Source organism: Abramis brama, assembly GCF_963993115.1.
Source record: "Abramis brama genome assembly, chromosome: 12".
In the NCBI taxonomy this organism is placed as follows: Eukaryota; Metazoa; Chordata; class Actinopteri; order Cypriniformes; family Leuciscidae; genus Abramis; species Abramis brama.
In genome coordinates, this window is record NC_139974.1 from 37752082 (window position 1) to 37777107 (window position 25026).

The 25026-nt window shown below is 37.8% G+C and overlaps 3 protein-coding genes across 5 annotated transcripts; 2 read left to right on the forward strand and 1 right to left on the reverse strand.

The window, feature by feature from the left end:
* Positions 1-5790: 5790 nt before the first annotated feature.
* fabp3 (fatty acid binding protein 3, muscle and heart) lies at positions 5791-8359 on the forward strand. Its single transcript, XM_084131311.1, has 4 exons — positions 5791-5990; positions 7313-7485; positions 7805-7906; positions 8072-8359. The coding sequence occupies exons 1-4, from the start codon at positions 5918-5920 to the stop codon at positions 8123-8125; spliced, it is 402 nt and encodes a 133-aa protein (XP_083987437.1). The 5' UTR covers positions 5791-5917; the 3' UTR covers positions 8126-8359.
* Positions 8360-8608: 249 nt separating this feature from the next.
* zcchc17 (zinc finger, CCHC domain containing 17) lies at positions 8609-14293 on the reverse strand. 3 transcript variants are annotated; one of them, XM_084131310.1, is made up of 9 exons: positions 14227-14276; positions 13820-13847; positions 13623-13702; positions 13484-13541; positions 11170-11270; positions 10933-11024; positions 9967-10067; positions 9040-9161; positions 8609-8901 (listed from the first exon to the last, which is right to left on the reverse strand). In XM_084131310.1, exons 3-9 carry the CDS (start codon positions 13695-13697, stop codon positions 8743-8745), a joined length of 708 nt encoding a protein of 235 aa, XP_083987436.1. In that variant the 5' UTR covers positions 13698-13702; positions 13820-13847; positions 14227-14276; the 3' UTR covers positions 8609-8742. The 3 variants fall into 3 exon arrangements, with proteins under 3 accessions (XP_083987436.1, XP_083987435.1, XP_083987434.1); XM_084131309.1 differs by having other exon boundaries at positions 14213-14268; XM_084131308.1 differs by having other exon boundaries at positions 13820-14293.
* Positions 14294-14333: 40 nt separating this feature from the next.
* On the forward strand, positions 14334-24530 carry snrnp40 (small nuclear ribonucleoprotein 40 (U5)). Its single transcript, XM_084131307.1, has 10 exons — positions 14334-14600; positions 15858-15987; positions 16070-16163; positions 17889-18054; positions 20697-20819; positions 20900-21020; positions 22126-22208; positions 23925-23986; positions 24072-24175; positions 24289-24530. The coding sequence occupies exons 1-10, from the start codon at positions 14490-14492 to the stop codon at positions 24336-24338; spliced, it is 1044 nt and encodes a 347-aa protein (XP_083987433.1). The 5' UTR covers positions 14334-14489; the 3' UTR covers positions 24339-24530.
* Positions 24531-25026: the final 496 nt, after the last annotated feature.

A 25026-nucleotide genomic window follows, 5' to 3' on the forward strand; every position in this document is an offset into this window, starting at 1 on the left:
GACTCGGTTTACTTTAGGTTTTCCTACACATATGCCTAACTCAGTGACAAAACAAGCACAAGAAGCCGTGGTTTACAGTGAATTTAGAACAGTTAAGAGGCGTTGTACGACACTTGACCCATTAAAACTAACACTTCCTATTCTATTCCCTATATTTTTTATTTAAAAAGAAAAAAAATTGCTATGTTTATGTGTAAAAATTGCTGTGCTGTGCTTTATCTGTAGTCTTTGGCTAGACTAGTCTTTGGCTGTTGCCAGAGGCAGCCTTTGCAATTCGGAGGCCCTGTCCCATCTCATCATCTGAGAGACACTGCCACTCAGAACACACACATAATGAAGGACGTAAAGACATCATAGGGGATTGTGAAGATATTTCACTTCTTCATATTGTGTTCAATGTCAACTGTTATTTATTAATGTATTCAGCTACAACTGTTATTAGAGCACTGTCATTTTTGGTACAATCTGCCATGTCAATAAAAAAATAAAAGAACATGAACAAGAACATGCTGTTTTTTCTTTTTTTTATGTAAAACCCAAATAGAGACCATGCAGGCAGATATGGGCTAAAAAAATATGAATAAATAATTTATAAAAAAAATAATATTCATATTAATAATATGAAGATAATATACTAATAGTAATGAAAATAAATATTGTTGAAATGGTTATTTATAACACCATTATGGTTCTATATAACACTTTCAAAGTGTGGTTCATGGTTCTTTATGGACCTTATAAAAAGGGTTCTATTTAGCACCAAAAAGGTTTCTGCTATTGTTACAAGCCGAAGAACCCTAATTTGGTACTGTTTAGAACCATTTTTCTTAAGAGTGTAGTTCTAGACTAAATGTGAGCATGCATTTACTAATCTCACTTGCACAAAAAACGATTCAGTATTCCTAAAAAAATAAAAATCTGTGAAATGCAAAATCAGAAAACTATGCAAACCTCACATAATTAAATATGTTAAATAAAACAAATGTTTTTATGCATTTATTCTCACTTTATTGACCTATGTAGGCTACTTGTTGCTGATCTTCGATGATTCAGTTAAACCATAAGCAAAAATGACTTTTAAGCTTTCTTGAAGTTTCTTCTCCTGCATCTTATTCTTCTGCGATCCAGAATGGCAGCACAGGGGGGTTTGCTTGAGCTGCGCCCTCAACTCTACAGGTGTGATTGTGCATTTCCTTCAGCCTTATTATTTCAATTTTAGTGTGAGAGGTCCTTTACATTGACAATATATCCTTTTCGTTATAAAAAACAAACAAACTAAAAAACAAGCCCAGCCCTGCAGGTGAGAAAAAAAATAACGCAAAAGTAACGTAACGCATTACTTTCCTTAAAAAAGTAACGACTGTATGTAACAGGTTTATGTACAACGGCTCTGGAACGCGCCTCAACCAAAGAACCAATCAGAATCAAGGACCATCCTTTTATAAAATGTATTTATTTTGCTATGCTGGTCACATTACAGAGGCCTACTTGTGCCTTACAATTGAATTTACATTATGAATTTTAATATTTGGAGGGACAATGATGAAACATTTTAAATAGATTAAATTTACGTTAGTTAAATTGCTAGAAAAAAATGGTACAAAAGTCGTCACTGGGGCAGTATAATTTGTACTAATATGTACCATTAGGTGTACATAGTGTACATATATTATTATATGTACACTTCAGGTACTAATATGCAACTTTTTAAAGCTAATTAAGGTACAAAGAAGATGTCTTTTTGAAAGGTTAATTTACCGCCCGAGACAATTTTTGCATATTTTTTTTTTCGTTCGCGTGACGGGGAAACCAATAACCATATCAACAATACACCGATGATTTCCATTCAGTATCGGACAATGAGTAAGTACTATCTTTTTTTATCACTTACATTATAGATTCACACTTCATAAAGACATAAACGTCTTTAAGATATTAGACGGTTAGCTTGTGCTGAGCGCTAAACGACATTTGTGATGCACGTGACGATCCTTAACTCGACAGATCTCCTAAAACGTGGACCAGAATCATCGACTGAGGCGCACATTGTATTTTGCTTAATGCTTGTTTTTATTTTTCATAGTTATTAACAATTAGCAGACCCCCATGTTAAAGACATGACTCAATGCAAAATATTATTTTGATTGTTGATGATTACATGAATGCTGCTGACCAGAATTTAACTACATGCCAGCAAGACATGTTGGTACTTATGGCAGAATTTGTATTTGTGACCAGGGTTTTGTGTGTTTGAGACTTGGACTTTGATTTCATGACCTGAGTAAAAGGGGTTTGCTCTCTCTCTCTCTCTCTCTCTCTCTCTCTCTCTCTCTCTCTCTCTCTCTCTCTCTCTTTCCTCCCTTGTCTCTCTCCACCACCTGTTCGTGTCAAACGTCAAACACATGAACTCTGCATGCATACCATGTTTAGTCACACATTTGTGTTGGGTTAGACACATGGCAGTCAACTGTGTGTGAGTGTGTGTTCAAATACCAAGTGAAAACCCACATATTATAAATCATTCCAGAAGAGGGGTGTTACAACACACAAGCTTCTATCAACAATCCCTTTGAACTGAACTGTATTTCACAACATGTGGTTTGCATGTATAATACAAGCTTCCAGCGTCAATGTGAGAAACTGTGAGAGCAGGAATAGAGTACTTATAACTCAGTGAAGTACAAATTGTCTTTGCTTTTTCAACTGGAATACGTATTTAGCCTATTTAAAGGGATAGTTCACCCAAAAATTAAAATTCTGTCAATTACCCTCAAGTTGTTCCAAACCTGTATGAGTTTCTTTCTTCTGTTGAACACAAAAGAAGATATTTTGAAGAATGTTGGTAACTTAACAGTTGTTGGACCCCATTGACTTCCATTGAATGGGGGAAAAAACCATCAACTGTTTGGTTACCGAAATTCTTCAACATATCTTATTTTGTGTAAGACTTAACATTTTTGGATGAACTATCCCTTAACCACCAAAATACTACAAAATGAAAACTGTTCAATGAAAACAGTGATGCATTTAAATCACGATGATATTACTCTAATACTATTGGGTATTTTATATGGAATTTGAACTATAAATTACCAAATTTCTTTTTGCAGATTCACTTTTTTTTGAAGCATACAATTCTGGAGGATTTTTATAACACACACCATCTGAATGCTATCACCGTGACAGGACACACCTGCAATAGCTACAATTTATGGGAGATTTATCTTGCAGTTATAATACAATTCAGCTGTAAGTCAGTTGATAATGAGCAGATTAGTTTGGGAATCGTATGATAGCTGTAAAGTTAATGAAATATAAATTTCTGGGAGAGGTGAAAGAGAAGGGTGTGTGTCTGTGTGTATTTGTACATGCTCAAACAGATGCAAGTTAGAATGTTTGTTCATATCACGTCATGTTCCCACCGGGGGAACGATGAGGACAAACGAATCCTAGAACATTTCCTCAAAGCAATCCTTTAAAGAAATGAACTGGTTTGTTAAAATACCTATTTTAGTTTAGTTTAGTTTATTTTAGGTATATACTTTATTTTGAATGACCTTTTATTTTTTATATTTTTAAATTTTTGAAACTTCAAAAAGAAGTTTTATGTTTTACCTTTTGTTTTAACAATTAAAACAAAAGGTTTTTCTATGGCATCACTGCAACAAAACAAAATAAACTTTCGTTTTGTTGCAGTGATGCCATAGAAAAACCTTTTGTTTTAATTCTCTAAAGAACCTTTCAATAAACTTTTCTTTAAAATAACAAATTTTCATAGTCTGAAGAACATTTTAATAGTCTTAAGAACCTTTTTCCACTGTAAAGAAACTTTTGTGCAATGAAAAGGTTCCATGAATGTTAAAGATTCTTCATGGAATCATAGATTCAAGAAACTTTATTTTGAAGAGTTTAATCTTTAATTTATTTAGCTTTATTATATTCTTTTCAGTTTATGCACTTATAGCACTTCAATCTATTTATTTCATTTATTTAGTTGCAAAGGCAACATTATCATTTTTTTCAAATCTAATATTTATATTTCATTTCAGTTTTATTTCAGTGACCTAAAAACTTCTCACTGTAGATTTAATAAGTTTTCTTTGAGTTTTATCAAAAGTTGTAAAGGAGCCCCTAAAGGGAGAAAATATTGGATGGGAGAAAAATCAATACTTTTGCATTTTCTTGCAAAAAAATGTGTGCGTTCCACTGAGAAACTTTGCATTCGCTCGTTTTCCATGCAAACGCAGAGTTTCTCAGTAGAATGCAAATCACCATCTCCCTTTAGGGGCTCCGTAGGGTGTAGACTCTTAAATTCATGAATTTAGCATTTCTTGGTTTTTTTTTACAGATCTGTTCCTGGCTTTTTCTTAAAAGCTGTTGTTGGTCAGAAGAATCTGTGTGCACCAGATGTCTGACGTTCATGAACAGCTGCTCACGTTACAAACTCTAAAAAATTCAAGAGTTCAGCATTAACCCTAGACCTTATTGCCTGCAAATCCTGGCATTCAGACCCTTCATGCTGTTGCACACACACATGTGCAAACAATTGTCCCTTCTTGCAATGCAAACACTTGTAAACTCAGCCTTGCGGCTCGGAGGATGGGCCGGGGGAAAGTTTAGCGACACTGGTGCAACGATTCTGTGATTATTGTACAAACAGCATCTGATACGACTCGATCTTCACTGCCTCTTACTGAGCAGAACGGCCGAACACAGTCAGTCAAAGAGTGTAGAGGCTGGAAGAGCGAGTCCTCTGACATGAGGTCATGTCCTCAGAGGCTTGTAAAAGAGAGAGAGAGAGAATATGGCCTGACTCTGCATGGTCCCAATATCAATCACTCCTCCCCCCCTCCTCGCTGCACTCTCTCGCTCTTTCTCTCTCTCTCCAGGCAAATGAATGAATGTCTTTGCATTAGAAAATACTTGTGATGTTTCTCATTTATAAGTTGCTTTGGATAAAAGCATCTGCTAAATGAATGCATGATAAATGTAACGAACAAAATATAATTTTTCAATCAACATATTTCTCAAAAAGGCATTCATTTGGTTTTAAACTACAAAGCAAGTTCAAAATTAAAGGAAAAACATCCACTAAAATTAGACCTCTTGGTTACGAGTCGTTGCAGAAACTGGTGTGACGTTAGTTATTTTGCTTTCCAATGCAATGAAATTCATAAATGTTTAAGTAGGGTATGATGCACAATCATAACAGGTATTGAATGATATTAGAGATTAACAATATGGGTCAGTTTTGGATATTTAATTATTAATGCTCTTTTCCTCTATTTTTACATTTAGATCACCTGTGCCGTCACTTAAAGTTAATCTTTAAAACACTCACAATTTCATATAAATGTTATCTTTAGCACATCTCAAAATGAATATCCATTTTAGATTTGTACATCAGAATGTTGTGATCAAACAGTAGACGGTAGCCATTGACTTCCATTGTAGGAAGAAAAATACTCAATGGGTGCCGTCCGATTACTAACTCTCTTTAAAATATCTTCTTTTGTGTTCAGCAGAAGAAAGAAACTCATTCAGGTTTGGAACAACATGAGGGTGAGTAAACGATGATAAAATGTTCATTTTAGGGTGAACTATCCCTTTAATTTTGCACAGTTCCTCAACCTCCTTGTCTTTCTTTATTCTATTGTTCTTAACGGATTGTCCTACAATTCCGATCTCCCCATCTCTCTGCCCCCCCCCGCCTGTCACTCATCTCTCCGGCTTTGCTCCTCCCTCTTTCACCCCCCAGGCTTGTAGTGATGACATCACAAACAGCAGTTATAAATCGGCCAGTAAGATCGCAGGAGCTCAGTTGGTGCTGTCTTGCCCTCCTCTCTCACCCACGCCGTGTTTCTTTCTTTCTCGCTCTCTCATTCTTCTGCTCTTGTTCTCTCACTCAGCTCTAAACATGGCAGACGTCTTTGTTGGCACATGGAACTTAAAGGAGAGCAAGAATTTCGATGACTACATGAAAGCCCTCGGTGAGTAGTGTGTGTGTGCGGTCGGTGTGTGTGCTTTACAGCTAGATGTAGGGTGTGTGCCTTTTGATGCAAGTGAGCACATGTAGTTTGGGTGTGTGTTTCTTATTCTTTCAGAGTGGGAAAGGGGATCACTGTGCAAGGTGCATGTGTGCTGGTGTGTGTGTGTGTGTGTGTGTGTGTGTGCGCATGCATGGGTGTGTTTAAGATGGAGTGCAGATGGTGCAGGGAAGATCTCTCTCAAAGAACCTATCTTACACACACACACACATACACACACACACACACACACACACACACACACACACACACACACACACACACGTGCTCTCATGCACAACCACATCCATGCCACATTCATGACTATACAGAGCAACTGCTGTTGTCTTGTATGAAATACAATGAGCCCTTTATTTCGCCATTGAACCTTGATATTTTGTTACACGAAACATATGGAAATATGTCTTTAGAAGCTTGTAAGCCATTTTTTTTTTTGGCCAGTTGCATAGGATTTTTGTATTTTATAAAGTAGTGTTGAGTGAGTTATGGCTTAAAAGATAATGATGGGGGGTGTGAATCAATCAGTGTGCGTCTGTATGAAAAGAATAGAGGGAAGGAGGGAGGAAAGTGTGGGTGAGACAAAGTGGGTGATTTTTTTTTTTTCTTCTTCTTCTTTTCCTCTTACTCCCTTCTGACTAACTGGTTTCAAATTCACTACTCTTGGGTGAACTGCAATGAACCCTGATTTCCTGCCCTTTATCTGTGGTTAGAGAAGAACACGTCTGCATTCACAGTCATACTCCCTCTCAGTATTTGCTGAACAAATCAATAGTAATTGCTGCATTCTCCTAAAAGCGTATGTTTGCTGATGATTTGACCACTTTGACCGTTCCAGAGTTTGGTTATTTGCAGAGATGTGTTCAGTTGTGACTAACCACTGAATATTAATGCAATCGTTGTTTAATTATTAATATACTGGCCTTAAGCTACTGTATGCAGATGCTCTTTCCTTATTAGCATTTTTGGGAATACAAAAGACATATCTTTAATAGTAATATTTAAAATATATATAAAATAAAGGCCTTTAGGATTTTTTTTATTCTAACTTTTAGTTTTTAGCTTCTTTAGAGTACACAACCATTTTTAAAAACATTTTGGTTCTTAAAATATATAATTAAACCCTTTAGTATTTGTTGTACATTACATGGATGCATTACAATCTTTAAAAGTATCTTTGGTTCTTGAGGTTGTCCATGTGAATTCCTCTGCATGTGCATTGTTGAAACGTTTTCATACTTGTTCCTGAAAGTGTGTTTGTTTATCAGGTGTGGGCTTTGCCACGCGTCAGGTTGGCAGTATGACCAAACCCACAACCATCATTTCCAAGGAGGGCGACGTCTTCACACTTAAGACCGTCAGCACTTTCAAAAGCACAGAAATCAACTTCAAACTGGGAGAGGAATTCGACGAGACCACTGCCGATGACCGTTCAGTCAAGGTGATAAAATCTCACACATTAGTCTCACTTACAACAGTCCTGTGCTTTGAGACTTGCCAAAGGCACGGATAATTTCACGACTGACACGTTATGAATTGGGCAGTTAAGATAGTCTTGGATGACACAATAGGGTCTTGTTGATGGCAAACAAGAGCCTCTTAGAAGACCCAATGAGAGATTGACCCGTCCCGTGACATTCATCGGGTCAGTCATTAATGTAGGCTTAGAAACGCTAGTCATCGTTGCTCCCGGGCAGCAAGAGGAAAAAATGAGATCGTATTTAATGCTTATCTTATTCCCTTCACTCTGTTTTCTCCAGTCCTTGATAACTTTAGATGGAGGCAAATTGGTTCACGTTCAGAAATGGGACGGCAAAGAGACGACCCTTGTCCGAGAAGTCAGCGACAACAGTCTCACTCTGGTCAGTATTGTGTGTACAGTAAGTGCCTTTTTGGCTGAGAACATGATTATAACAACAGTCAGCAAAAGCTGAACCGGTTCTGCTGCCCATTTAGTAATGACTTTTGTCAGTATTTATGACTGCATGAATAATATCAACAGACCAACCTCTTTCTTTTATTAACAGACACTGACACTTGGCGATGTTGTCTCCACACGACACTATGTAAAGGCGGAATAAAGAGAAACTTCATTCGCGACCCATTCTCATCAACGGTCATGTACATTTCCAGTGTTTTTTCTTGTAGTGTTAATGTTCCTCATTTGCACCGTTCCTCAAACACTGAAAGAAATCCAACTTCATACCTCCAGATGTCTGTATATGATATCTTATTCTGGATATGTGTTATGCCTCTGCAGTCAGTGTTATGTCATATGCCTTTGGATTACAAATAAATATGACATTTGCTCCAAATTCACCTTGTGCTATTTATTGTGTCAACATTTCAATTAAGCGCTCCAGTGCTGTAGCTTGTGTGTTTTGATTTTCCAAAAGGACGGTTATATTTCCGTGAGGTGTTTCTAATTTAAGCATGTTCCCGTGTCTGCTGGCTGACGTTGTGTGTGTTCTATATCGAGCGCATGGGTCTGTGTGTTTCTGGGTGAAGGGCCATTCAGAGGTTGTGCAGTGAACCTTTTAACCTTCACACAAGAAGCCAGTCTCTTTTAATGGTCAAATTCTTTTTAATATGAACACAAAAAAAAAATACACTCCCAAAATTGACCAGATGCATTTAAATCTGGATAAACTTGCAAATAAACGACATGCGCAAGTTTGAATCGATTTGCAAAGCAAAATTACTTGGCCTTGTGTTTGTGTTTCTTGTGTTTTTTCTTCTTGTCTGAGTGTGCGTGTGAATGCTTCGGCCGTTTGGCATCTTCAGCGCCGCTATCAGATGAAGAACTGTCTCTTTTCTTCTCTTTCTTTTTCTTCTTCTCTTTTTTTGCCTTCTTTTCCTGCATGAAAAAGGGCATCATGAGCATGCAAATGAAAGACGGGTGAAGTATTGCAGAATTTGACAGCAAGGTTACACAACCGCTTGCAGCCAACGTGTCATCTGGCGCAATCATTTTGCTGTCGGGGTGTGTCCGCACCTTTTTACGTTTCTGGGGCTCTGACTGGGTGTTCTGGTTGCTGGTCGGCGGCTCCTCCTCCTCTTCTGGCACTAAACTGTACTGCAGGCCAGGCTTAGAGAAGCAGTCCTTTGCGAAGTGACCTTGCATACAAACATACATACATGTCATTATTTAGAACCTGAACTCTGTCATAACAGGTGTTCAGGGATTACACAATACAACCTGCAAATGAAAACTGTGAAAGTGATACACTCAATAATTGTGTATGAAATCCAATTAAAAGTGTTTGTTGTAAAATACACTAGTTTGTGGACATTTACATTAGACAACATTTTTATATTTCAAGTAAATGCTGTTCTTTTGATCTTTCTACTCATCAAAGAGTCCTGAACAAATGTATCAAGATTTCAAGCAACACAGATTTTTTCAACATTTATAATGCTCAAAAATGCAATCAGCAAATCAAGAATGATTTCTAAAGGATCATGTGACACTAAAAATGCTGAAAATTCAGCTTTGCATCTTAAAATATCTTCAACTAATAAAGATATTTTAAATTGTAATATGTCACAATATTACACTTTTTACTGTATTTTCGATCCAATAAATGCAGCCTTGGTGAGCAGAAGAGAGTTCATTCTAAACAGACCACAAACTTTTAACTATTGCAGAAACACTTATGCTTTAAATAAACATTAGTCACATAATGACTAACATCGTCCTTCATATGATCTAAGCTATAGTGTTTTTCAGCAGATTTGTCTTAGTTTTACCCAAACATGTACTCAAGTCAATGTAGTGAGGAAAAACAATGATTTATGTCAAACATAATGTTGAGATAGCATTTCAGTTGAGCTTGCGATAAAATCAGGCGGTCTGTAAAAAGGTCAAGGGTCTAATGTGCACTAGAATTGGGTCAGGTTGACACAACCTGGAGTTTCATACCAATGCATCCACACTTTTTGCATGTGGTGTTGAGTACAGCCTCCAAAGTGATCCTCTGCCCGGTGTGATCTCTGAACCGTCCCCGGCGACGCTCGTCCTGTCTGAGTGAACAACATTCATTTACGCATATAATTACTACTGTATGGCCTGGTTTCACAGATAGGGCTTAGATTAAGCCTTAGTTCAATTAGGGCATTTAAAGGGATACTTCACCGATTAGCATTAAGCTTTGTATCTGTAGAAACCCAGAAGTATTTTCGAATGACCGTGCTTCCCTCCCTCATGTCCCCTGAGACGCGAGATTTCTGTATTGTGTGTCTGGAAACAAACCTCTGATGACGCAAAAATCGTCATTTTGCGTCATCAGAGGCTTTTTTGTCCAGAGGCGAGAGACTCCAGCCAGTAGGAGGAGCTCGTTCCGCATATGTTCAACCCGCCCATAGGGGGATCTCACGATAAAACGCCGTCTTTTCAGTTTTGAGTCGACTAGTAGCCTAGTTGTATAATTTCTCCCGATACTGCCCTCTGTAACCAGTAGGCGTGGCTTGGGAGTGGCCTCGTAGGGCAGCGAAGCAAGTGCATTCTGGGAGTTGTAGTCTTTCATCCACATGAGCCAAGAATAAATTTTCTGGCTTTTCTCAGTCTAGAAGGCACCAACTTCTAAAACAATTTCACATTTCTACTACATAAATGACCCAATTTAAATACACATTCATCTTTCCAGTGGTGAAATATCCCTTTAAGTGGCTTTTTATAAACGCGCCTTAGAAAAACACATTACTGATGTGCATCTTGAGACAAAACATTGGCATTGACATATTTTAAGATATGCCAGTGCAAGTTGCTTTAAGTTAAAACGGCTCAAACATGCATTTTAGTCTGGGACTAGACTTCAGTCTTGTCTGTGAAATCAGGGGTATTTAACCTACTATAAATACAGCACTCATGTACAATAGATCCACTAACTCTGCCATGACGTTGTTGGGGTCTAGGTCCCGCCCAGTGCCTTGATTGACAGATTTCATAGAGAAGGACAGTTTGATTTTATCATCTTTCATCTGATAGAGGATAGAAAACAAAAAGCACTATTAAAAAAAATGCAACTGCATTATAAAAGACACTAAATTAATCACAGCTGCATGTCAAATTATAGTATCAATTTCACTTTCAGTGTTGGTATATAGGTGTTGTAACTGAATGTACCTCCGTGCCAATGACTTTTATCCACACTTGCTCCCCTACATCAACTATTTCAGATGGGTTTTCCACCCGACAGGATGACATCTCACTCTTATGAACCAGACCTGAAACACAAATACACATTAGTTATTATGTGTGTATTCATATTAGGGCTGGTCCGAATACCATTTTTTGAGCTTCGGTAGTAATGAACATCTTCGGAGAGAGGCTGCTGAACATATTCTTCTCTCTAATAAAGGCAGGAATCTCTCTGTGTCTGTCTGTCCGTTTGCATTTTGATTGTTTCGAGAACCGTTCATCCAATCGACTTCACAAGGGAGTGCAGTGTCGCATTTGGTGAAATATATAGACACGCGAGACGCGACACGTTTAGAATTAATAAACTTTTAATAAACTACAGAACAGCGCGAGCGGGAAGCGGCGCGCCTCACGCGGACAGGGCTTATATGCTCCGAGAACGGACACTGCACTAGTGATATTAAACACATCTTCCCCATGAACAACACAAAGTAAATACACTCGCACGTAACACACACACACACACAGGTCTGTTAACTTAAGCAATACTTTTAATAAGGTAGTCTAATATTTTTCTGACTAACAAATTACTGACACAGTAAAAGAAAAATGAAATTTAAATAAAGAAAAACTAAATTTAAATAAAGAAAGATTTTCTACAATGTCAAAGCAACGCAGCTTAACCTACAAGCTCATGCACTTCTGTCCACACACACTCCGCTGTTCTGCTCTTCTGTCCACACACACTCCGCTGTTCTGCGCTCTAGCCAGAGAACACTCCCGTTGCAGGAACACTTTAGTAGGCTAAGAAGAAGCATATTAAGTATAACGAGGTTGGGTTCCTTCAACTGTCCATCCTATTAAAAATGGCTAGGCTATATAAGATAATTGTAAAAAAGAGTATTGTATTTCGTCAGATTTTATAGTGTTGAACATATTTAAGCGTTAATGAGAACCGTTTCGAGGGGGATGCAAGGTGTGCAAAAAAAACCCTGAATATTTGAATGTCAAATTTTCAAATTGAATACCAACCCACCGAACGAATATTGGAATATTCGGGTCCAGCCCTAATTCATATTTGTTGTTTTAAAGGGATAGTTCACCAAAAATGAAAATTCTGTCATTAATTATTCACCCTTATGAAGATCAAAACAAATGAAGGTCCTTTTGATGAAATCTGAGAGCTTTTTGTCCCTCCACTGACAGCTACGCAACTACCATTTTTACACTTTAAAAAGTTCATAAAGAGATTGTAAAACTAATCCATTTGAATTGACTAGTTTAGTCCAATTTTTCTGAAGAAACTCCGAAAACAGATTGGATTTAGGCTTTTATTCGTATATAAACACCAACTCAAACATCAGTGGTGGTAAACGGAAGCATAGATATCATATATAAACGCTAGATGTCTTATGGCGCAGTCACTTCCGGCATCACCGTTCAGCCATCTTGTCACAGTGAATCTGTGCATTAGGTGAGTGATCAGCATGCACACAAATCCTCTTATCTCGCTGAAATCTTGACGGATTTACAAGCGGTTTGGTTTCTTACAAACGTTATTAACGTGGCTATAATTCCGAATGCTTGAACATGTATGTTATAATTATTCATATGTATGCAGTGTATGTATGCAGTGTCATAACTACATCTCTGACGTTTATAACAAACCAAACCGTTTGAAAATCGGTAGAAAATTGAGCAAGTTATGGTTATTTAAAAGTATATGCACCATTAAACGAGTGAGCGAGCACACTGTGGCAAGATGGCCGCCACGTGCGGACGTCGACCTCCATTGGCCAGCAGTGCGCACGAGACATCTAGCCTTTATATATGATATCTATGAACGGAAGCTCAAGCACGATCACATGATGTGTGAGAACCAATGAGGTTAATTCTCGTGTTACGCAGCACGTTTGAGCTTCTGCAAGAACCAATGAAGTTTGTTCTTGCTTTTCAAGCAGGTTCGGTTGAGCTATTGTTTTTGTTCGCTGATCAAAAGCTTAATTTCAATCTGTTCACGTGATCGTGTCTCTTCAGAAATTCATATTCGTATGGAGTAGTTTTACGATCTCTTTATGAACTTATGAAGTGTCAAAGTGGTAGTTGCATAGCTGTCAATGGAGGGACGGAAAGCTCTCGGATTTCATCAAAAAAGATCTTAATTTGTGTTCCGAAGATAAACGAAAGTCTTACGGGTTTGAAACGACATGAGGGTGAGTAAACAATAACAGAAGTTTCATTTTTGGGTGAACTATCTCTTTAAATGAGAACACACATCTCTGCAACCATCCAACTTTACCTTGTTTTCTGTATCCTGCAATCTTCACAAAAGCGCCGTATGTTGTAACAGACACTACCTAAGTAAATAAGAAATGGGAGATCAGTAAAAGGATATTTTATGTGATTTTAGATTCTGCACGTTTGCTCTTGGATCTAACCTCTCCCTTCAGAATGCTGTACATTGGTGGAATCCCATCCAGACCGGCTGGCTCTCTCGCCCACTCCTCTTCCATCACTCCTGCAGAGGAACACATGTAGAAAACAAAGTGTATAAAACAAATCCAGCCATTGTCCACTGCATCTGAAGACGCCGGTCAGTGCTTATGTGATGCACATGATGAGTATATGAACTTACCAGATGGGTTCAGATCGAGGACTCCTTACTGTAATTTGAAAGCAATCTATAAGTAAACTGCAATATGCACGTGCTAAATTGTCGCAGTTTTAATTCCAAAAATCTTTTTTTATCCCGATAAAATATGGTAAAATGTTGGCAGACACGTTACTCCATACTACACTAAAAAACATCACAACGCAAACCGTAAATAGGCCTACATGTAGAGCATTACACTCTTCTTGTTTGAAAGCGATCTATAAGAAAATTCCAATATGCACGTGCTAATAGTCGCAGTTTAAATTCCAAAAATCTAAAAATATATTAAAATACTGTACATTTAGTTATTGACAGACACGTGACTCCATAATACACTACAAAACATCACAACGCTAAACGTAAACACATGCAGACCATTAACGTTACACTCCTCTTTTAGTTGTTTGGATGACGACACATGAGTTCCGTGAGTGAGAGTGTATTTTCTTCCGGTTCAGAGATTTAACAGTAACCAATAAGAGCGCGATGTGCGTGAGCCAGCCAATCAGAAGGCTTCGTGTTACCGGATGTGCTTTTCTTGGCGAGCGTGTGTTGCTCGATGGTGGTGGGAAGCTCGGAATACTCATTCATTTGAAAGAAGCTCGCAGTTTTGAAACCTTTTCATTTAGTGTTTCGTTTATTTATCACAACAATGATCGAACCGAAGAAGCGCGGTCTCGAGATGGCGGTCGTTCCCGTCGGTGTGAAGAGACCCCGGACAGAACTGGTGTCTGCAGCGCAGTCACAACAACTCTCGGCTATGGTAAAACCGAGAGCTCATTTAGATTAAATAAACTAGCTTTTGCTCATAGATGTATATATGCTGACTATGTTGTAGTAGTGGGGCTTTGATTCACTGACTCGATTCTTTTGAATCAGTTTACCAAGGGGATTTGTTCAGTGAATCATTCTGGAGGTTACATTGTTACGGCAATGTAACGGTTACGTTGTTACATTGACATTATACTTTAACTTTCATTCCAGTCAGTGGAAACATCGAACAATTATGCAAACAGAAATAAAACAACTACAGAAAGAAAGAAAAACCTTAAAGTTTTTGTTATTTTTTATTAGGTCTACTAATCTTGCATTTATGAATGTGACAATTGGTTAAAAATACAAGTACACTAATTAAATGAAGGCACTTTAATCTCTTTAGAGTATTCAGTGAAGCTAAAATGTGGAGGAGGTCTTGAACACTGAATACTTTCATTAATACACATCTATATGTCACATCATAATATTGTTACGACAGTAAGTGATAAGTAGTATGAGCGAGACATTCAGTCATTCTCAGTCGTTCACAACTGTAATTTAATCACTGTAATTTAATAAATTTTCCCTTTGAAAAGTAAAGTAAGGGATTACTCTTATTTTTTTGTAATTTAATTACAGTTTACTTCTGATGTAATTGCATAAAATACTGTATAGACTATAGAACAATTCTATATAAAACAGTGGATTTATCATCACAATTTTATGTTAAAATATATATTTTAAACGAAACCTCCCTTTACATACTTTGGTCAGTTCAAGAATAATTTATGCAATTTTATATTATTTACTTGAAAGAATCAAAAGTGCAGTTTCATGCTTATCCTTGTATTGTTCAACTGTTCGAGGTTGATATATATGCGATTTGGAAAGTAATAAGTAATCCAATACTTTTTAGAGAGGGTAATTACTACATTAATCTAAATGGACTGTTAAAGATGTAATTAGCAGCTAGTAATTTATTACTTTTTCACAGTAACTTACCCAACGCTGCTTATTATCCTTTATTGCAATTTGTGTGTATACAAATCTACCATAGATGCATACTTCCCTCACCAATGACAACATTAACTACAGTACACGAAAAAATTAGTGCATGTAAGCGAACGAGAAGGATTTGCCTCAAAATCGATTTCAGATTTCAAAGCAGATTGCCATCTGCAGTCAAATGATGGGGGGGCTTCATCATCCTTGAGTATTTCTAACAGCACCTGCATCAACACTAATCTGTTTGTGTTAATGTCAGGGCCCCCCCCGCAGCTCCAGTCTGCAGGCTCCCATAATGCTGCTCTCGGGTCACGAAGGTGAAGTTTACTGCTGCAAGTTTCACCCCAATGGAGCCACACTAGCCTCTTCTGGATATGACCGCCTCATCTGTGAGTCACATGACTTTTACTATTTTATATTATTATATTGATTTGCTTTTGTTGATTATGTCTGATTTTCATGTTCTTGTAGTGATGTGGAACGTCTATGGAGAATGTGAGAATTATGCCACGCTTAAAGGCCACACTGGAGCTGTGATGGAGCTTCATTATAATACGGACGGCAGGTGCGTTTGTGGGACAGATATTGTTGCTAAACAAAAAGCTTCCTGTAGCATTTACACTCTCAAAAATAAACGTTCCAAAAGGGTGTGATGCCATAGAAGAACCATTTTTGGTGGAACCTTTCAGTGAACAGTTCTTAAAGGGTTAGTTCACCCAAAAATGGAAATTCTGTCAGTAATTACTCACCCTCATGTTGTTCCAACTCTGTAAGACTTTCGTTCATCTTCGGAACACAAATTAAGATATTTTTGATGAAATCTGAGAGCTGTCTCACTCCTCCATAGGCTTCTATGGGATCGAAACTTGCCGGCCCAGAAAGTTAGTAAAGACAATGTTTAAAATAGTCCAAGTGACTACGATAAATGCCAGGCAGTCTATACTTGAGGAACGGCCACTCCCTGAGAGGACAAAGGACCTTTCTGGAAATGAACATTTGAACTCTCTCTTGTGAAACTAGCACCATCATTCGAGACGCAAGTCTCACCTAAGCAATCCTAATCTACATTTCTTCCCCTCTTACCCAAGAATCTATAATGTGAATAATTATCATACAGTATTACACATGTTTGGTATCGTTTGAAATGTCTCAGTGCGACTGGTACAAAGGTCTCATTCCCAAATAAGTAAAACAAAAGGTAATAAGGTTTTTAAGAGTTTAGAGATAACTGGCACACAAAGGAAGGTGGTCTCCAGACAAATGGTCTCACAAAAGGTGTCAACTCTGAATGTAAATTCCCATTGTTAGCAGATGTTTCCATGCGAAAGAAGTTTCTGTCTATATAATGAAATGCAACTAGAGGATCAGACCTTCCCCGCTGACCGGATGCCTCCATTGGGCCGATTGAGCGCGGGCTTACAGTGGCTCAACCACAAGTTTATCAAGCGACGAGAATACTTTTTGTGCGCAAAAAAAACCTCTTCATTTTCTTCTGTGTTTCTCTGAGTGAGTTCACGTAGTGTAACAGCGCAGCGCTTCTGGGTTGTACGTCAGAACGGAGGCTCACGATTGGCCGACGCTGGTCATGTGTGTGATGCGTGTGATGCTGGCTTGTTTTTGTGCACATAAAGTATTCTCGTCGCTTGATAAACTTAAGGTTGAGCCACTGTAGTCACTTGGACTATTTTAACAATGTCTTTACTAACTTTCTGGGCCGGCAAGTTTCAATTACAGAGAAGCCTATGGAGGAGTGAGACAGCTCTCAGATTTAATCAAAAATATCTTTATTTGTGTTCTGAAGATGTACGAAGGTCTTACGGGGTTGGAACAACATGAGGGAGAGTAATTACTGACAGAATCTTCATTTTTTGGTGAACCTTTAAAACAGGGTTTCTCAAACTCGGTCCTGGAGGGCCACTGTCCTGCACAGTTTAGCTCCAACCCTGATCAAACACACTTAGCTGTGAGTTTCTAGTGATCCTGAAGACATTGATTAGCTTGCTCAGGTGTGTTTGATCAGTGTTGGTGCTAAACTCTGCAGGACAGCGGCCCTCCAGGACCGAGTCTGAGAAACCCTGCTTTAAAAGAACCATTTTTTTTCTTAGTAAAAAGCTAAATAACCTTTTTCCACTATAAAGAACCTTTTGTGCAATGGAAAGATTCCATGGATGTTAAAGGTTCTTTATGGAACCAAAGAACCTTTATTCTTGAGAATGTGCACTTGCATTTATGAAAGAATAATGCATACAGTATATATCACATCCTCAGTGTGTGTGCTTGTGTCTTCCAGTCTGCTGTTCTCAGCCAGTACAGATAAGACCGTATGCGTGTGGGACAGTGAGACTGGGGAGCGTGTGAAGCGTCTGAAAGGTCACACGTCCTTCGTGAACTCATGTTTTCCGGCGCGGCGCGGCCCACAGCTGGCCTGTACAGGCAGTGATGATGGAACTGTAAAGGTAAACATGACACCAATCAACCCCCGAGTCTAGACTGGAAACCCACAAGAAGTCTTTCACATGTCTCGACCTTTTGAATCTTAAACAAAAGATGCATTTTCAATCTGGCCCAGGATATAGTCAAAATGGCCTAGTTTGAAAATGACCTGGTCTGTGTCCCAAACCCAATCTCCATTTAAGTCAAAATCTCCACTATCATAGTCTCTCTAGTATAAAAAGGCAAATAGCTAATCAATAGGAGTGTAACAGTATATCGTGTCACAATAGCTGCGTTTACATGGACACTTATAATCGGATTGACGGCTCAATCGGACTAAAAAACCTTCATGTAAACACCTTAATCGATCCGATTGAGCTCGATCCGAATGAAATTTCGATCGGATTGAAAGGGGTGGTTTATCCCTTTTGTAATCCGATCGAGAGAACATGTAAACACTTGATCGGATTGAAAACCGAAACTGAAAGGACTGCGCATGTGCAATGACGTTAAATAGCGTAATGACGTATGACGCGCGGAACGAGCTGTTCTTCCTGTTGAATAAAGTGTCATATTAATAAGTTTCCCATTCTAAAATTCTCATTTCACTCGCGCGTCTGTGAAGTGAAGCAGGCAGGGCCGTTTCTAAGCATAGGCAAACTAGGCGGTCGCCTAGGGCGCAAACAGCTGGGGGGCGCCAGTGAGAGCCCCCACCACACCAAGAGATTTTTTTCTCGCCCAAGCGAGTGGAAGAAAAATCCTTATTTTTTTTACATTTCTGATAATGGAGCGTATATTTGCACTAAGTGCCTGTCTTTTTGGCAAAAAGACGCCCACCACTAAATATCTACAGTGGCATAGGTCGTAAGGTGTGAGGTGCTTGAAAGTAGCTTTTGATGCGTTCGACCTGAGTTCGAATCCGCCTTTTGCCGAACTCGCTCTTCTCCCTTTTCCCAACACATGAGATGTAAAATTTATAGCCTAACATAAAGGTCTCTAGCGTTATATTTTGTCAACGAACTAAAATTGAAATTGTGATATGGCTTTGTGCCTTTATAAAACAGCACAAGACTTTAATTAAGTAGCCTATAAGGCACTCTGTTTGTGCTGCGTGATTTAAAGAAGTGCGCACTTTGCTCATGCGATCAGCATGGTGATCTGGTGTTTTCTCCAAAATAAAAGCTCAAGGGTTTATTTCTTGCAAGTGAAGAAATGTACATGGACAAATGTATTGTAATTTTCCTATACTATAGTGTAATGTAAAATATACATTTGAAATATTCATTTTAATTTATACAGTACATATTATTGGCTATATGGATTTTACGTCATAGGAATAGTCATAGGAATACTTATATAAATCATAAACACCAGTGATAATGTAATGTAGACTGAGACTCTATATCATAACTAATAAGATGTTTGAGCCCTCTTTAGTGTCCAGGTACAAGTCAATGGTTTTTCTTTGTTCAATGTGCACAGTTCATGGGTTGAAGCTCTTAATTTTTAGCTCTCAAAGTGCCAGACTGATGCATTAATTTAACCTTAAAATGTAAAAAAAAATTAACCTGTTAAAATGGGTGGGGGGGTGGGGGAGAGATTCAATAGGAAACTTGCCTAGGGTGCCAAAAAGGCTAGAAACGGCCCTGGAAGCAGGACAACGTCCCACCAGTCCTTGTTTTGGATTCTCATCCACAGACGACTGGTTTTGGCCGCGGGGAGGGGCATTTTTACTGCGTGATCAATAAGCAGCACGGCAAAACGGTTAATATGCTCTAAATTATGACCAGAGACGAATTAATATTACGTCTGCTGTTTAAAACAATTAAAGAACCAATAGAGGAGAATATTTATGCGCGAAAAGCGGGAAACTCTGTATATTCGTGCAGTGTGCGCATGTCAAAACATCAGATCCGATTTGAAACTTGTGACATATAAACGCGCACATCAACCCGATTACTTTATTTATCATTCATGTAAACACCTTGTTCGGATTCATCAATCGTATTGATTTCATTCCGATTGTGTCCATGTAAACGTAGCTACTATATCATAATACAAAAATGCAACGATATGTATCATGGATAGTGACAAACTGTATTGTGAATAGTTCACCCAAAATATGAGAAAAGAATTCAAGTTTTCAGGGTTTTAGTGTCAGTACTACATTAATATACTATATTTAATGTTGAATATAATGTATAATAATGCAATGTGGGAATATTATGCCAATGTCTGTTACCAGTAAAATGTGGCTTACGTTATTTTAAATATATCTAGTCAGTGACAGTGCAAGCATATTCGTCTAAAATAATTCTGTATTTTCAGCTTCAGAATCATGAATATTTTTATTCTGGTGTCATTATTGTCCTGTGCTTTGGCTCATCAGCACCAAGTCAAAGCCAATTCATTTGCACCTCAGTGTAATATCAAATTTAGATTGTAATCAACAGTAAAAAATGTCTTGCAGTATCGCAATAATATTGTATCATGAGTTCAGTATCGTGACATGAGGGTATAGTTTCACCCCTACTAATCAATAAAATAAAGTTTGCTGTCTGTATTATGATAGTTGTTACAGTGAGTCTTTAGGTTGTTGCTAAATAAGAGTGTTCAGATGGTGTAAAAGTGTCCTTGGTTCCTCTTTGTTCATGTGTTATTGTAGCTGTGGGACATCAGGAAGAAGGCCTCTGTTCACACGTTCCAGAACACGTATCAGGTTCTCAGTGTGACATTCAATGACACCAGTGACCAGATCATCTCAGGAGGCATCGACAACGACATAAAGGTCTGTGCGCAACAAAGACTCTTCTGTCTTTAAATAAAATGTTTGTTTATTCTTGTCTGTATGTGTATCTATTGCTGCAGGTGTGGGACCTCAGACAAAACAAACTGATTTACAGTATGCAGGGTCATGGAGACTCTGTGACCGGTCTGAGTCTCAGCGCAGATGGATCATATCTGCTGTCTAACTCCATGGATAACAGCGGTAAGCTTAAATGTGTGTGTGTGTGTGTGTGTGTGCGCTTGTACACACACTACCATTCAAAAGAATTTAAAGAAGTCTTTCATGTTCACCCTAAAAAAACATACTGACCCTAAACTTTTGAATGGTTGTATATGTGTACCTGTTATCAGGGGCGGTTCTAAGGTCAGTGGATATTCGGGGCTTTAGCCCAACCTAAAATTGGGTATTTTTATTTAAAGGAATTAATTAATTATAAAAGCGATTTAAGGGAATAAAGAAAAAGAAAGGCTTATTGTATTAGTTAAATAATTGTAACTATTTGCAAATAATATTTTATTTTTAATTATGCATGCATTCTCTCTAAATGAATCAAGGAAATTATAGCATATTTTCAATTCAAAAAGGCAAAATTTAATAAATAAATAAAAAAAGTTGAGTAATTTGCGTCACCGGATACTGTCGGTAGTTGAACATTTCTATTGTAAAACAGTCAAATATTAAATGTTTATCTACTTACATTTTACCAGGCATTCGTTCACTTCTTTAATCATTTTGACACTGATGAGCGAGACCGCTGAACTTTTAGTCTTCCTAACACCAAACAGAGCGGTGTGTAATGAAGTGCATCAGAGCAGCATCAAGAATATCAAATACATTGCAGTGAATCTTTTATTTGCATCTTAAGTTTATTGCCAATAATAATGACAGGTTTGCGAAAGTGTAGAACTCGGTGAGCTCACGCAAAACACATCTTCAGCACAGCGACTCATTTAAATGCCTCTGATTGGCCGATACGTTCAACAGACATGTCTGTGATTGGCTACAATGCTCAACGCTGCAAAAGCTACCTTTAATGCTAAGGGAAAAATATAAATAAAACTGTAATATGCACTTTTCATGATTAGGTAATCGCGGCTGCTGTAATCTTATTCACATTTGTTTTTCTGATTAATTGTTTTGCTCTATGAGAAAGACAAGGTAACAAAATATTCGGGGCTTTACTAAAAACATTCGGGGCTTAAGCCCCTTAGCCCAACCCTAGCGCCGCCCCTGCCTGTTATTAATGAGTTTATGACTGTTTGCCTACATGTGAAACGTCTGCTGATGTTTTCTGTGTTTGAAACAGTGCGTGTCTGGGATATCCGTCCATTTGCACCAAAGGAGAGGTGTGTGAAGATCTTTCAGGGAAATGTCCATAACTTTGAGAAGGTAAGCCCAATTCTCTTTGTATATATATATATATATTATAAATAGAGTATGTGATTTTCACTGTGATTGCTGCTATAATTTTTTTTAAGGGTGTGTTCACACGTGGCAGGTTTGGTTAGATTAAAATGAACTAGGGATGGGCGTATCGATCCTGTGGTATCGATAGATCGATATACTCGCGCTACTCATTTGGCATCGATTTCCTTAAAAAAATATCGATATAAACTAAAAAATTATAATTGGGGGTGTATGTATCACTTTCAGCTGTTTTAGATTACTTCCTTAAATGACTATGTGCCGGGACACCCCTGGCTGTACCTGGCGGCGTATTGAGCTGGCCCATGTCACGTGACAGGAGACGAGCGAATGAGCGACATTGTGCGACACAGCCGACAACGACACACACACACACAGCCAAACAAGGCCACCAGCCCAGTAAAGTGTGACGACATATCTCGAGTGCACTAAAGGCGTGATGGTGTCAGACCGTTTTCTAGTTCATTTTTCCAAGTTCATTTTCTCAGGGAACAACTGTCTTTGTTATGCAGGTTTATAGGATAAGTAAATCCTAGTTTATTATGATCTTTATGACGTCTTGTTTTTGCTTCAGTGAAGTGTTACATGTTTACTTCTACAAAGAGGCTCGAAACATAACATTGATGTATTAGTTTTTTTTTTTTTTTAGTTTTTTTTTCCTTTTAGCTTTTTCTACCAAGATTGGTCTTTTTATTTTTTTTGAGAAATAAGAAAAGTGAAAATGTGTATGTTTTTGTTCATATTTAATTTATTTAATTCATATTTATTTTAATTTTAATTTTATGTATTGACCATAATACATTTTGTATAAATGGTCTGTATTTGTCTTGTGATTTGTCTTAAATGTAATAATATTTTTACTGACAAAAATTAAAAAAATTATCGGTATCTATATCGATGAAAATGCAAGAAAAAGTATCGGTATCGTATCGAATCCTAAAAGTGTGGTATCGCCCATCCCTAAAATGAACCCTGGTGCGATTGCTCTCTTAGTGTGACACTGTCATCTGAACCCTGGTGACACCAAACAAGTGGACCGAGACGCTGAAAGATGGATCTCACTCCGCTTCCAAACAAACTCTGGTGCGGCTCGAATGAATATGAACGCAACACGGACCAAAGACATGCAAATGAACCAATAACGGTTCATGATGTCACAAGATGCGACCCTAAAAAGGACAGAATGCTCAAGCATACCTATTTTTTCTCGTCATAGTCGCGATGTTGCACATCACAGTTTGGTACAGGGATCAGAAACGAGTCTTGTTGCAGCAGATCTTGTTTCTTTTGTCTGACGCTGTTTTGACTTCTTTACACATTTTATAAGCTCTTCACAAGTTCTCAGCTGGCCAAAATACCATAATATGTAGCTACGCACATACAGCGAGCGCATTTATCCCATTTATATTGTTCCATCGTGAAATATACATAATAAAATCAGGTTGTGAACATATCCTTATGCCTTTTGGTTCAGTATCTTTAGCTTCAGTGTTAAAATGCCAGTGTGAACGCTAAGCGGACCATGACTAAATGTGTTTTTTTCTTTGGTCCAAACCAAGTGATCAAGTGTGAACACCCTCGATCAGGGGTGAATTATCCATGAATTCTTCCAATAAACATCACTGAGGCTGAACTGGAAGTTCATAAAAAGTGTTTTGTAATTGAAGTTTTTTGTCTTAGAATCTTCTCAGATGCTGTTGGTCTCCTGATGGGGGGAAGATTGCAGCCGGTTCTGCTGACAGGTAAGGGTGTGTTTGTGTGCTTTATGCAGTGTTTGTGCAGTATGATTATGTGTGAGGTTAATAATCTGGTGTGTTGGTGTTGTAGGTTTGTGTATGTTTGGGACACAACGACTCGTAGGATCCTTTATAAGCTGCCTGGTCATGCTGGGTCTGTCAATGAGGTGGCTTTTCATCCAGAAGAACCCATTGGTAAAAAAAAATATTTTATTCTAATAATAGAATATATAACTGGAATGATAAAGCGAGCACATTCTTCACTTTTTTGCTCCATGTGTAACTCCATTATCTTATGTCTTCCACAGTTCTCTCTGGATCCAGTGATAAGCGCCTCTACATCGGAGAGATTCAGTAACTGTGTTTGTGTGTGCGAATGCTGTTTGTGTGTGTGGCTGAATGTGAGAATGTGAAGAGGATGGGCAGATGGAGATATTATTTGGAATTTTGACATTTGTATTTGGTTGGGAAATTGTGATAACCAGTTGGGGTGGAAATGTGATGGAAAAACGTTGACTTTTTTATGCTTTTAATAAACTTGTTTCCAAAATTTGAATGTGCACTGTCTTTGTCTATGAAGTATGGTATGTATGTGTATATATATTTATATACACATACATACATACACACCATACTATATATATATATTCATATATATATACATTTATATATACGCATGCATACATACATACATACTATATATAATATGTATATATATGGGCTGTCAAATCGATTAATCACATGTAACAAGTTTGTATAATGTGTATGTGAAATGTTTTAAACATGGTAAAAGTAATGATTATGAATTAAGCAGTTAATCCAAGTCTTCTGAAAAGAAACAATTGCTTCATATGATGAATTTATTGAATTTAGACTTTAATTCATATTTATACATAAACAGTGCACGTACATTGAGCATATCACATCAAATATGATCAACAATACAGAAGAAAACAAGATCATCAGTCAAAACACTCCCTTGTTGTTTGAAGAGAAACTGAAAATTGTGATTTCTTTGTGTACATAAATATATGTGTGTGTGTGTT